The following is a 13273-nucleotide window of genomic DNA, read 5'->3' on the forward strand; positions in this document are numbered from 1 at the left end:
GAGGGCAGTGTCACTGGCCCTCATATGTGGGATCCGAACCGGGGCCCTCTGGCATCCCAAGCGAGTTCTTAACCATCGCACCACTCAGCCGGCCCACTTTTTTTCCTTTTTAATAGACTTTTAAAGAGCAGTTTTAGGTCCATAGCAAAACCGAGCAGAAAGAGTTCCCGTATGCCCTCTGCCCCCGCATCACACACACACAACCTTTCTCACCATCAACATCTCATCCCAGCCCTTTTTCTTTTAATTGAGGTATATTTTCATATTGTGAAATATAAGCTCTTAAGTGCATAGTTTAGTGCTAACAAATACGCGTGCCCTGGTGCCCACACTCCTACCCAAGAAGATTTTCATCCTCCTAGAAAGTTCCCTTGTGCTTTCTCCCTGTCAGTCCCCTTCCCTCCAGAGCAATGAGTCTTGTGATTTAACGTAATACCATCGTTGGAGCAGTGGTCTTCCCCTTGGTAGATAGATGTACTGTCATGAATGTAAATCGTTGTGTGGCCAGGCCCGTGTGTGTTGCAAATCAGTTAGCGCTGTCTGAAATAGTAGACAAAGGGAAAAGTAATTGGACTGCTAGGAAATTTCCTTTTGCTCATTTGATGATTATGGTAGGCTAATAATATATCAGAGCTACTAGTGGAAATAGTTTTTTAAATTAAGAAACAATTGCATGCTTTTGTGGATTGTCTAGGTAACTATCTTCCACATTTACTGAGGGGCTCTAATTTTAATCCCATATTCTGTATTCTAAATTGAGATGTCCCATGTATATTTCTCACTCACTTTATTCATAGAATTCACTTAACGAAGTTGACCCTGGTGATTGGCAGAAATTTGTGAAGACTGGACTCAAGTAAGTCGATTTTATTTTCTTGGTGCCGTTCAGTAAAGGAGCAGATCTCACTGATGTCGCAGAGCCAGTTGTATGTGGGGGGCAGGTGGCGTTTTGTTTTAGAAATACAAGATGTGTAATGGTAGGAGAGGTTAAATCATTTCCCCATTGACATGCAGTGTGCTTCTGGAAATGATGAGAAGCAACCTTTAAAACATGAAATATTTTTTAAAAAACAGAAATATGCAGAGACTAATACAGCAGCGCTGTATTATACTGTATTATACAGCGCTGTATAATACAGCAGATTTTGTAAATGCTGCCAGTTTTCTGTATTTGTCCTAATTTATTATTTTTGCTCCCTTGCCTGAAAGTGTCATGTACATCTGAGGTTGAGCTTTGTCATGGCCGTGTATGCTTTGGTACTTCTGTTGTGTGTCTGCAAACAAAATAGCATTGTTTAGTGTGTTTAACATTTTACACAAATGTATTGTTCTTTATGTGTCCTTTGGCACACAAACTTGAGTTACCCGTGTGGACACATGTAGATCTAAGTCATCATTTTTAATGCTGTGGGGAATTCTAGCTCGGGACTGTACCACGGCTGATGTATTTAGCCAGCCCCCTGCTGATAGACATCTCCCTTTCTTCTTTTCTTCCTACCCCCTTCCCTTACTCCCTCATTCCTGCGGTGACTGTTACATGTCCCTTAGGTGCCCGTGGGCCAGAGTTTCTCAGGGAGGGGGCACTTGCTGGCTTGTAGTGTCGGCACTGAAGAGGTTACTATACCTTCAGTTTGCTTCCCAAGATTTTTGAGCTAATCCAACATGGTATGAAAGTTCATTTTTTTCCTCATACCCTGCATTCTAAATCGGTATGGTCAGACTCTTGTTTTTGGCAATCAGGTAGTCATGAAATGATGTTTCATTGCACCTGTAATTTTCGTTTGACCGATTATCCATCAACTTGAAACAGAAAAATTTCCCCAAGAGGAGAGAAAGAAGTGAAAGTGGGTCACAGATTAATGGTAATTGTGGATTACCGTCATGAGATGGTGACATTTCTTTCAATCTTTGGTTAATTTGTATTTCTGGAATGGCTACAATATTCTAAGTAACTCTTAACATTATTCACATACGACTAAAACAAAATTTATTTTTCTAGAGTCTGATACTTTCCTTCCTTTAGTGAGTTCTGAAGGGATTTCAGACAGAGAAGGCTTCTGAACCATTTGATGGGAGTGTCGAGTAGCTGAATGGAAGGAGGGAGGCTGGCTGACCTGGCAGGGTGGGCTGGGGGCAGTGAATGTCAGTTCAGGCTCAGCTGTTCCGCTGCCTCCTGGCATTTCAGCCAAACAGGAAGTGTGTGTGCAGTGTTTGCACCGTCACATAAATAAATACACTGCACTGCCTCCCTTGTTTTCAGAAGCGCTCCCTGTGCTGGGCGACAGCTAGGTATGTGGGAAAGCAAGTGTAACGCTGTGGCAACAGTAGAACTGAGGTGGGCCTAGCACTGTGAAACTCTCAGCTTGGTGGTATGTAGAAAGATTTTCTTAATAAAAGGCCAAGAACATGTTTTTTCATTGTTTCCTGTGAAATAAAATTCCCTTTTGTGAAGCTTTTCCCCCTTTGATTGTTGCCTCCTAGATTTCGGTACCAGGACCCCGTGTTCCTGAAGGCCCTCCATGTGGCCCTGCAGCTCCTGTATCTTCCAGAAAGCTCCGTGCGCACCAAGCTCATCCATCTCCCGGTGGTCCACGTGATGCTCACCCAGCACTCGCTGTTCCTGCCAACCCTGCTCGGGTCTGAGGACGAGGAAAACCCAGACAGTCAAGTGAAAGGTGACCCTCACCCCCACCCCCCGTTCCCGATCCAGACGTTACTTCCTGATTGCAGCGAGCGTGCGGTGTACTGAGGCCTTGCACCCCCTCTTTTCAGAGCTAAGGAAGCATTACCAAACGGTATTAGAATGTTCTGTTTCTGTCAAAGCCAAGCCCCCGGAACGTTTCCTCTGACTTAGGGTCAAACAGCAAAGGCAGACCTCATCTCAAAGCTCGTTGCCGCTCATGGACATCGTGTTTATGGCCTCACGGCCGTATCATGGGCAAACGTTAAAAGCTGAGAGTTCGGGGGAGTCGGGAGGGGTGTCTGACAGGAGAGAAGTTGTTCAGTTGCCTGAAATGTCTTAATGGGAAGATTGAAACTTTTGTCAGGGGCAAAGGGTTCGGACATCCCTGTTGACAGTTCCCTGCGAGGGAACCCTGAAAGTCCAGGTTTGGGCTCCATCCCCGGCTCTTTAAGCGTTTCCTTGAGCGCCTGTGATCCCAAGTTTGGTGTAGGCTGTGGAGACATCGGAGGAGGTGGTCTGAAAAGTCCTGCCCTCTTGAAGCCACACCCTGTTTGAGACAAAATTAACATCCCCCTAACCCATTAGAAATCACCCCAAAGTCGGGCCGTAATGAAGTGTGAAACTGAAGAGAACCCTTACCCAAGCTACTGGTGTGGATAGTAGAAAAAGTAAAAAGGCTCCAGCCTTCTACTTAGGGGGAATAGAAATCTTAGCGATTTGGATAATATAGTCATGGGGAAATGATTAGGTTTTAAAATCTCTGGTGACTTAAAATTTGCAGGGGGAGTGGGGAGAGGGTGCCTTGTCGGAGAGCTAGGAAGAGGGACGACTGTGAAGACGTGTTTGTTATTTATTTGAAAAAAGGAGAAAGTGGTGAAGGGACAAGGTGCAGCCCTGAGGCCACTATGGCTCAGAGAAGGCTGTTCAAGCATCTCAGTGTCCCCGACATGCGTCCTCCTGGGCTATGATCCCAAATGTGCTCATCCCCCCGCAGTGCCATGTGGTTCAGTGTCGTTTTCTTCCAGAGGCGCTGGTGGACCTGATGGCGGTGGTGGTGAGGCTGTGCCCCTCTGTCTGTGAGAGCAGCCACTTTGCCGCGCTCCTCGGGGCCTATGGTGCCACTCTCAGCATCGTGGGTGAGGATGTGACCAGGGCGTGTGTGGGGACCAAGCGGGTGGTGGGACCAGGGCGTGTGTGGGGACTGGACAGGTGGTGTGACCAGGGCGTGTGTGGGGACCGGATGGTGTGACCAGGGCGTGTGTGGGGACCGGATGGTGTGATGGGGCGGGAGGAATGTGTGAGGGGTTCAGCTTTCTAAACTGACCTTCACCTGCCTTCCAGACCAGAAGATTTTACTCCTCCTGCGGGCTTATGAACAGAACCGCCTAAGCCTCATCGACTTCAGGTGAGCGCTGGGCCTATAGGTGGGAGCTGCAGGCTTGGGAGGCGCAGGGCCTGAGCCGGGCTCACTCCACACGGCAGGCTCCCAAGATGTCCTCTCGTTCCTTACGATTCTCAGGAAAGGGACGGGATGGGTGGGGCTCCCTCAGCTCACAGGCGGCTCCAGCACAGGCAGCTTGGCCTCCCCATGAGGTTGTGTGGCCGGGGCCACCTCGGCTGGGCCACCCTGCTGGTTGACGCATGCGTGTCTGTCATGGACCTGCCCTCACACTCACTCCGGAGCGGAGTGTCTAGTTCAGTTGAGTTTTCTGAAGCCCTTTTACTTCAGATGGAATGACTTGTGATGTGGGGGTTTGCGGGGGAGAGGGAGCAGTGCCGACTACGTGTTAATTCCACGCTCCCGTATCTGTGTGTGCTGTGTGTGTGGCTGTATTTGTCTCTTTCCTCTGTGTCTCTTTCTGGGTCTCCCTTGTCCGCCTCTCTTTCTCTGACTGTCTGTCCTTGGTTCCCAGGGGCTGCCCGCCCCCCTCCTTGGCATCACAGCCTTGGGCCCTGAGGGCCCGAGATGGACACTTCCCATGGGCCCTGCCCAGCTCTGAGGGCCCGGCTAAGAGGGGGCTCGACCAAATGTGCTGTTCATGGAAAGCATCTTAGGTTCTCTGCGCCGCCCCCATTTCTTCTTTTCTCCTTATCATTTGGGACCAGCACCCTAACATCTGCCTGATACATACATGCAGAAGAATTTCATGTGTTAAGGCAGGAAGGGAGCTTAACTGGGCCAAGAAAAATAATTCAGCAGAACTCTGCAGGGAAGCCAAAAAATACTAACATTATAGAATACTTTGTTTTTTTAAGATAAAAGCTATATTAGTCTAGAATCCCTCAAAAAAAAAAAAAAAAGCAAAGAAAGACATTTTCTGTCTCTGACAAAGAATGCCGGGTTATGAATAAACATTCTCCATCGTTTCCCTCGGGGCCTCCCCCTCCTGCTGCTTTGGAGGCGGTGCTTTACCAGGTGTACCCTTTCTAGAACCCAACAGTCCCTGTGGGCATCAGGGAGAGGAGAGCCAATGGGAAGCGTTTCCCGAGACTCAGAATACATGTCACACCCACATCCTGACGTGAAGGAGCAGCAGGTCTGAGTTAGGGGAGCCACATGGGGAACTCTGGATGTTCAGTGGACGAGTCTCATGCCAGTGGGTGGTGCCGGTCCGAGGGGTGTGACCAGTCCATCCGCTGCCTGGCCTTTAGAGCCCGAGGCCACCAGGGATCACCCTCCTACAGAAGACTCTTTACTTTGTAACTTAGCGTGACTGTTGTTGACGTGCATAGAATGAGCTGGTTACCAGAGGAATTCCATTTAGAAGCATTTTATCCAATAGATATTTGTTGAGCACCTGCTGTTTACAAAGCGCTGGGCCCCGCTCTGATGGGAAGAAGACAGCCTTACTGTCTGTCGAGGGGATCAGACTGTCATGAATGTAACTCTTAAATTGGCTTCCAATTCATGCCACGTGGTGTAACCAGCGTTACGGTCTCATGTGATAGCATGCTCTCCCTTGGCGAGTCACGGAATGCTTCGGGACAGTGGGGAGGCATTTGATGGAGGTGAGGTTAGCAGAGGAGGAGGAGAGCCTGGGGCACCAGGTGGAGGGGACTGCGCGGTGAGGGCTGGGAGGTGGGAGCGTCAGGACATTTCCGGGAATAGTGAGTAGGTTGGTTTGTCTGCGTCACAGGATCTGTGTAGGGAAGAGGTGGTGGGAAGGTCTGACAGCTTGGTTGGTAGGACTTTCAGTACCAGACGGAAGTGTTTCCATTTCCATCCAGGAGACAGCAGAGCTGACAGGCATCTTGGGGCAGAGACACGGCCCTCATGACAGCTGGGCTTTCGGGGAGCGTCTTCCAGCAATGGGGAGGTGGATAGGGGGTATCGGGGCAAGGGGTGGGGAGGAAGAGGGAGGCCTGTGTCCTTTTCCGGGAGGAAGGCGAGGTGACCTCTGGGCAGCTGCAGTGGGGTTGGTGGCGTGAAAGGTAGAAGTGTGCGTGTGGTGGGCTCTCCAGGTGGAGACAGCTGAAGGCTGCGGGCAGACGTGGTCTGGGAAAGAAAGGTTTATTATCAGTAAAGCGTCATCCTGCAGTCAGGAGTCTGCCCCTGTGGTCTGGCATGGACTCTGGAGAGACTCCCCAAGTGGGAATTCCAGCCCTGCCACAGAGCAGCTGGGCGAGTGACCGGCTGAGCAACTTTCTTAATTCTTTCTGTGCCCCTTTCCCCCATTTGCAAAATGGGAACAATAATAATGCCTCCCTTAATGTTATGCAGATTAAGTGAATTAATATTTGTCAAGGGCTTAGAACGGTGTCTGGCACATCACAAGCTCCATACAGGTGTCGGCCTCCGTCGTCATCCCTGACACTGTCCCCGCCCTCATCGTGGTCAGCATCACCATCACGCCCACCTCCTCCCTAAGTTATGATGGGGATTAAATGGCAGTAACGTGCCCAGGACAGTGCCTGGCATGTGCCAGCTGCTCGACAAAGCAGCGGTCATGGCCATCATCATCGTCACCAGTTCTGTTCCTGGGGGGGCGCTGTGACAGTGTGCTCCCCCCTCTGCGGCTCCAGGGTGCTGCTGTGGGGGCCCGCGGCCGTGGAACATCACAAGACGTGCAGGAGCCTGGGCAAGTCGCTGTGGCAGCAGCCGAGCGTCGGAGACGTCCTCCGCCTGCTGGACCGGGACCGGATGATGAAGACCATCCTGCACTTCCCCCAGAGCCGAAGGCTGCTGCCCCCCGAGGTACGGGGGGGGGCCCAGGGCAGAGCCATCAGGGAGCTCGCACAGCGGGGCCTCCCTGCGAGGGCTCTGTTTGCACCCTCAGCTTTAGCGGACTGTAAAATACAAGTGTGGTTCTTCATGTGGTTTGGTAACTTATTCAGTAAAATTCCAGCCACATGCAAAGGTGCAGAGACAGGGCCCCCAGGTCCCCACCACCCAGCTTCAGCTGTCGGCACTTGTTTCATTTATAACTTGTTCCCCAACAATTACATTCTTTCATATGCAAGCGTTGTTTTTTACAGAACCATTTTCTTATGCTCTTGAATATTCAAAATAGTTTGAACGATAGATACAGTGGGTGAACATTCACTCACTGTAGTATTACATTTGGGAGCTTGAACCACATACACGTCTATCCGTTTTGGGCTATTTCAGGACTCTCAGGAACCAATATTCAGAGACAGGAGCACAGAGGATCTGGATGGCCTTTATGACCCCTGCTTTCTCCTCCATCTCTTCTGTGAACTGACCAGGCCAGGTAATCGCAGCCTTGGGGTGTGGGGGTGGGGGCGGAGGGGCAGTTCCTGCTGTGCAGCTGGGGTAACCAGGGCCCTCAGGAGTCAGGTTTCTCATGGTGATTATTACCTCCTGAAGGATTATCATCGCTCCCTGAGTGATCTTCAGCTGCCTTCTCACCTTTTCATTCCAGTGATTTTCAGCAAAGTAGCAGTTCATGTTTTGAATATACAGTGATTTTTTTTTTAATTCATAATTTTAAAATCTGGCAGTGTCCCTTTCTTCCTGATGTTTTTCTAATTCTTAATGACAAGAGCCTTTTCTGAATTTGCACTAGACAGGGGTCAAATATCAACAGATTTTTATCCTTGAGAATGAGTGAGAGCCTGTTGAGGTTGGCTTTTTCCGGTTTAAGTGAAAATGCATTTTGTGTCTGGAAGCCTGAGGGTAGGGGTCTGTGGGCGAATGGGTGGGGGAGAGACAGAAGGAATTCAAGTGGCTACGCATGCCCACTGGGGAACACCGAGGTCTGGTTCCCGGTGGGTCTGGTCTATCAGTTTGGGCATTTTGTCAGTGATGTGTCACGTGTGGCGATATCTCACTGCGGTTTTAATTTGCATTTTCCTAATGGCTAATGATGTTGAGCATTTTGTGGCTTATTTGCCATCTGATGTCCTCTTTGATGAAATGTCATCTCATGCTTTTGCCCATTTTCTAATGGGTCTTTTTTTTTTAGTGTTGAGTTTTGAGGGTTCTTTATGTATTCTAGATATCAGACTTTTGTTGGATATGTGGTTTGGAAATATTTTCGCCCAATCTGTAGTTTATCTTTTTATCCTCTTTAACAAGGTCTTCCGCAGAACAAACATCGTTAATTTTGATGAAGTCCAGTTTATTGATTTTTCCTTATATGGATGATGCCTGCACTAGTACTCCTGGCCGGGAGAGGCAGGAGCGCCCATTTTGCTCCGCAGGAGGCCCCCCTGTCACTGACCAGGAGCCTCCCCGTCTCTGCTAGGCCTCCTCCGATACACAGTTGGGAGGGTGGGGGCCACCCTACTGCCCAGTGGGGACAAAAGCCCCGCCTCTCGGGCCCCCTCTGAAGCTACTCCAGCAGGGGGTTTGGGGCTAAACCCCCAAATGTAGCAGGCCCAGAAGTCTAGGCTCCCCGCTCCCCCTTTGCTGGCCGAAGCTGAGGCAGGGCCACAGTTCTTCTGGGGTGTTTGGCTGGAGTAGAGCAGTTACTAAGAGTTTTCTGTCTTGCTACGCTGCCCTTTTCTAGTCCTTTGTCTTGAGCTAGAGAGAGTGGGCTTGTGTTCCGGCTTCGCCTGTGCCCGTTGGTGTTTTGGGCTTGCTGGTTTCCTCGGCTCTAAGGGTCGGACACAGGAAGCAGAAAGAAAAGGCAGGAACTCACCTGAGGCCCCTGGCTGGCCTGCTTTCTCTCCACCTTGTAGAGTCAGGTCATGTTTGTCAAGGGTTTTCAGTTGTACTTGATCGTACAAATAGAGAAACTGTGTCTACTCCGTCTTCCCAGAATTAGAAATCTAATTTAATGCATTTTTAACATTAGGTAGTATATTCACAGTTCAGAAACCAGGTGTCATCAGAGGCTGTGCGGTGAAAATCTTCCCATCTGTTCTTAAAGGCCAGTGATGACTCCCATGGGGCCTGCAAGGAAGGGCTCAGGGGGACAGGGTGTGGTCGGGAGATGGAGGTGTGTGTTCTGTGTCTCTGCTCATCTGCTGGGACAGCGTGACGCCTGAAGGGCTCCCAAGGTGCTTTCCCACTGGATTAAATGGCCGCATAGCTTTAGGTGAATTGGGAGACCATGACTCACTACTTGTCCTGTGCTCTCCCTTTTTCAACTTGAAATTGTCCTGTTCTCAAGCGTTCCTCCTTATGAACAGATTTGCTGCGCCTCAGCCACTGCCCTTAGTGCCAACCAAGAAATTAGAGGGCTGGGTTTTCAGAGAGCGCACCCATCACCAGCCCCTGTGCGCCTCCAGCTGCCCGCTCCGTGAACACTGACTGTTTTGTGGCTGAGCTAGGTTTTATTTACAAGGGAGCCGGGGCATTTCATGCACGTGTCAGATTATGCTAATGGCAAGCAGATATCTTAATTGCTCTGGTGACTCTTAGCAGCAGAATACAGGCACGTTTGGTGTGTGGCCAGGAAGCACTGCCGATTCCCCCAAGCCTTGGCCCTGCCACGAAGCCTGTTTCTCATCAAACATGAAAATAGATTTTCCACAGTCTAAAAATATGACGTGACTTCAGTGAATTAGAACAAATCATTTCGCCTGTTGCTCTGTCTCTCCAAAGAGCTTTTAGGAAACAGAGGCAAAGGTTTGGAAAACACTTAATAGAAAAATAGTAAAATCAGGACATAATGTTTTTCTCAAAATCTTGAATATTGCCTTTTTCGAGGCAGCGGGGACAGGGCCTAAAAGGCCTTTTGTGAAGAGAGGTGAGTAGTAAGTGGTCTTTCAAGGTAGGGAAATCTCCAAATACAGCCTACTTTAAGTTTTATTGGTCAAATATAGATAGAAAACATTTGCAGTGCATGTCTACTTGAAAAAGGATTTGCAGTGGCATAAAATACCAGTTACACTAAAAGCATTCACATTGAAGTAGAAAATTTAAAAAAACAAGAGGTGGATAGGGAGAAATAGAAGTATAACAATAAAAAAACAAAAACAAAATTAGGTTCATTAAACTTCGCTCTGGGCTACTTGTCATCTAGAACAAAAAATGGAAGCGTAAAGTTTTAAACAAATTTTGTTGTCTGATAAAAGGAAGCATACCAGTTTGTCGGGACAGGAAAATGCCTAGCAGTAAAACAGTAAGTTGAACACACATAAATCTGTGAGCAGCATAATGGCCGGTGTAGGCTAGGTTTATGTGGGTGAATTAAGTCATGAATCTTTTTTTTCACATTATTTTAAAAGTTATTGTTCCTTTTGCTTTTGCCCTGTAAGGGAGTATGAGCAACGTATGAAATAAATTTTTATTGAAGTGACGTATAGAAGCTTACACAAATCATGTATGTATGGCTTGAGTTTTGGTGAAACCACCCACTGGATCAAGGAACAGAACATCATCTTTAGCTCCTCGGGCCCCATCCTAGTCAGTACCCCTTCTTCCCCGGTGGAGACCAGTGTCCTATAGTTGAACTTGATGTAAATGGCATTACACACTATATATTCTTTTGTATCAGCTCCGTTTATCCCACGTTATATTTGTGAGATTCTTCCATGCTGTGTGTCACAGAAGTTTTGAGCAGTATGTTTTCACTTCCTACAGTGGCACCTGGGTCCAAGTGTTGCTAAACATTTTAGAATCCTAAATTGGGTGTATGATTAGTTTCTATATGTGGCTGCGTCTTCAGAGAAACTAGCCTCACAGCTCCATTCCCACCCTTTGCTGAAAACGGGAACCTGTTTTCTTAACCTCACTGCTTCCCCTCTTTGAGTCCTTGGCTGAGAAACAGGACCAGCCAAGGCTGTTAGCAATGGCAGTGACTAATGTTTTTTCCACAGCAAATTCTTGTCCTCAACAGAGCCGCACTGAGCTCTCCAGCTCATCATTCATTCACATGGACCCCAGAACACAGCGGCCTGTGGACAGCTCTCTGAGCCTGGTCACAGCCCACCAGCCCCATGGACTCCTCCCTGTGCTGCGCCTTCCCCAAGGCCGCCTCTGAGGAAACCGTCAGAGGAGCATAAGGAAGAGTCCTAGATGCGCCAACCACACAGTTGCTAAAGCCCATAAGATGTGGGGTGCTTTTCATTGTAATCCTTGATAATTGTCCTGGGTAACAAAGAGAATGGCATTTATAACTTTTTTAATAGCCTATTTTCAACACCCGAGGGGCAGCTCTGAAGTGTTACAAAGCCAAGACTTCATAGAATAACAGGCATGACCACAAAACATGTAATTGACTTTTCCTCAGGGACACGTGGAAAATCCATTTGTCTTAGAGAATGTCAGTGATTACTAAAAATGTCCCAGCCAGCTGAGTACTAACTATTTTTAGTGGGTGTAATATTAAATGTTTGGGCTGTTCTTTTTTCCAAATGTATCCCTTTATGTGCATTTGTTATTTTAGGCATATAGGTGTATCTTAAACACATCTCATCTTTTCCAAAAAAATATAATTTTATCCCACAGTTTGATGCTTTTTAAAGCTTTTGGGTTTTTTTCCTTCCCATTAAAAATAGTCACTTGTTAGAAATGAGAACATTTAGTCCATCAGATATTGGAGCCCAAGAGTCTTCCGATTATTCCTTTTTCATCCTTTTCTTTTAGTCTGCACCTTGATGTTAAAGTGGTTTCCTGTAGACAGATGCACTTGGATTTTGCTTTTTCAGACCTAATCTAACCATCTCTGCCTATTTTAATTGCAATGTTTACACCATTTACATTTAATGTGATTATTTGATCTGATTCTGTTTTATTTGTTTGTTTTTAGCTACCATGCAAGTGTGCATGAGTGTCTCTGTGTGTTTGTTGCTTTAGGGTTTATACTATTCATCTTCAATTTATTGCAGTTTACTTTTGAGTGAAATGATGCCACTTCATGGATAGATGCACCTTACAACAATATCTAATCCATTTCTCCTCTCCTGGCTTTCATGCTATTTTTATCATATACTTTACTTCCGTGTGCTGTAAAGCCCACAGTGTGTTGTTGTTTTTGTTTTAAGTTGTCAATTACCTTTTAAAGAGATTTAAATATCTTTATCGTATAGATACTGGTTTTGGTTCTCTTCATTCCTTTGTGTAGATCCAAATTTCTATTGTCTATCATTTTCCTTCTGCCTAAAATACTTCCTTTAAAAATTCTTGTAATTCAGATCTGTTGGTGATCAATTCTTTTAGTTTTTTTTTTTTTGGAAAAAAGTCTTTTAACTTTTGAAAGATTTTCATGGAGTATAAAATTCTAGGTTAGCAGGTTTTTTTCTTACTGTACTTTAAAAATGTTGCTGCCCTGATTCTGGATTACATTATTTCTAACAAGAAATCTACCACCATTCTTATCGTTGTTTCTTTGTACATTATGTGGCTACTTAAAAGATTTTTTTTTTTATCACTCGTTTCAAGACATTTGGTTATGGTATACCTTGGTATGTCCTATTCCTTTGTGCTTGGGTACTCATTAGGCTCCTTGGCTCTGTAGGTTTATAACTTTTGTCAACTTTGGAAAAGTTTTGGCCATATTTCTTCAAATGTTTTCAGGAACTCCAATTACACATATGTTAGCCTGCTTAAAATTGTACAACAGCTCACTAATGCTCTATTCATATTTTAAAATTCTTTTGTATCGCTATGTTTCCATTTGGATAGTTTCTGTTGCTGTCTCCAAGTTCACTAGTTTTTTTCTGCAATGTGTAATCTGCTGATAATCCCATCCAAGTGCATTTTTCATCTCCAACATTTTAATTTTTATCTGTAGAGGGTTGGTTTGGGTTTTTATATCTCGCATATCTCTACTTCACAAGCTCAGTCTTTCTGGTAGCTTCTTGAACATGTAGAATACAATTATAATAGCTGTTTTAATGTCTTTGTTTACTATTTCTGTTATCTGTGTCACATCTGGGTCATTTTCGAATAGTGGAGGTTTTTCTTCAGAATGGGCTATATTCCTGCTTGTTGAGTGTCTACTGATTTTTTTATTGGAAGCCAGACATTGTAATTTTTGCCTTGTTTGGCGCTGGATAACTTTGTATTCCTGTGAATGTCCTGGAGCTTTGGTCTAGGACACATTCGCGTTACTCGGAAATGGTTTGATCCTTCAGTCTTGCTTTTAATCTCTGTCAGGTAGGATGAACTTTGCCCCACAACTGAGGTAAAATCTTCCTGAGAAACCTACCCTATCACTGTGAACTGTGAGGATTTCG

The 13273-nt window shown here is 46.4% G+C and overlaps 1 protein-coding gene across 1 annotated transcript in view; it reads left to right on the forward strand.

The window, feature by feature from the left end:
- Positions 1 to 13273, forward strand: part of URB1 (URB1 ribosome biogenesis factor) — a 64303-nt gene that overhangs the window by 39039 nt on the left and 11991 nt on the right. The window contains exons 25-30 of the mRNA XM_019662858.1: positions 798 to 856; positions 2482 to 2675; positions 3709 to 3819; positions 4025 to 4088; positions 6707 to 6878; positions 7293 to 7395. Coding sequence (XP_019518403.1) covers positions 798 to 856; positions 2482 to 2675; positions 3709 to 3819; positions 4025 to 4088; positions 6707 to 6878; positions 7293 to 7395 — 703 coding nt within the window. The remainder of the gene's footprint in view (positions 1 to 797; positions 857 to 2481; positions 2676 to 3708; positions 3820 to 4024; positions 4089 to 6706; positions 6879 to 7292; positions 7396 to 13273) is intronic.

Source organism: Hipposideros armiger, unplaced genomic scaffold, assembly GCF_001890085.2.
Source record: "Hipposideros armiger isolate ML-2016 unplaced genomic scaffold, ASM189008v1 scaffold_381, whole genome shotgun sequence".
In the NCBI taxonomy this organism is placed as follows: Eukaryota; Metazoa; Chordata; class Mammalia; order Chiroptera; family Hipposideridae; genus Hipposideros; species Hipposideros armiger.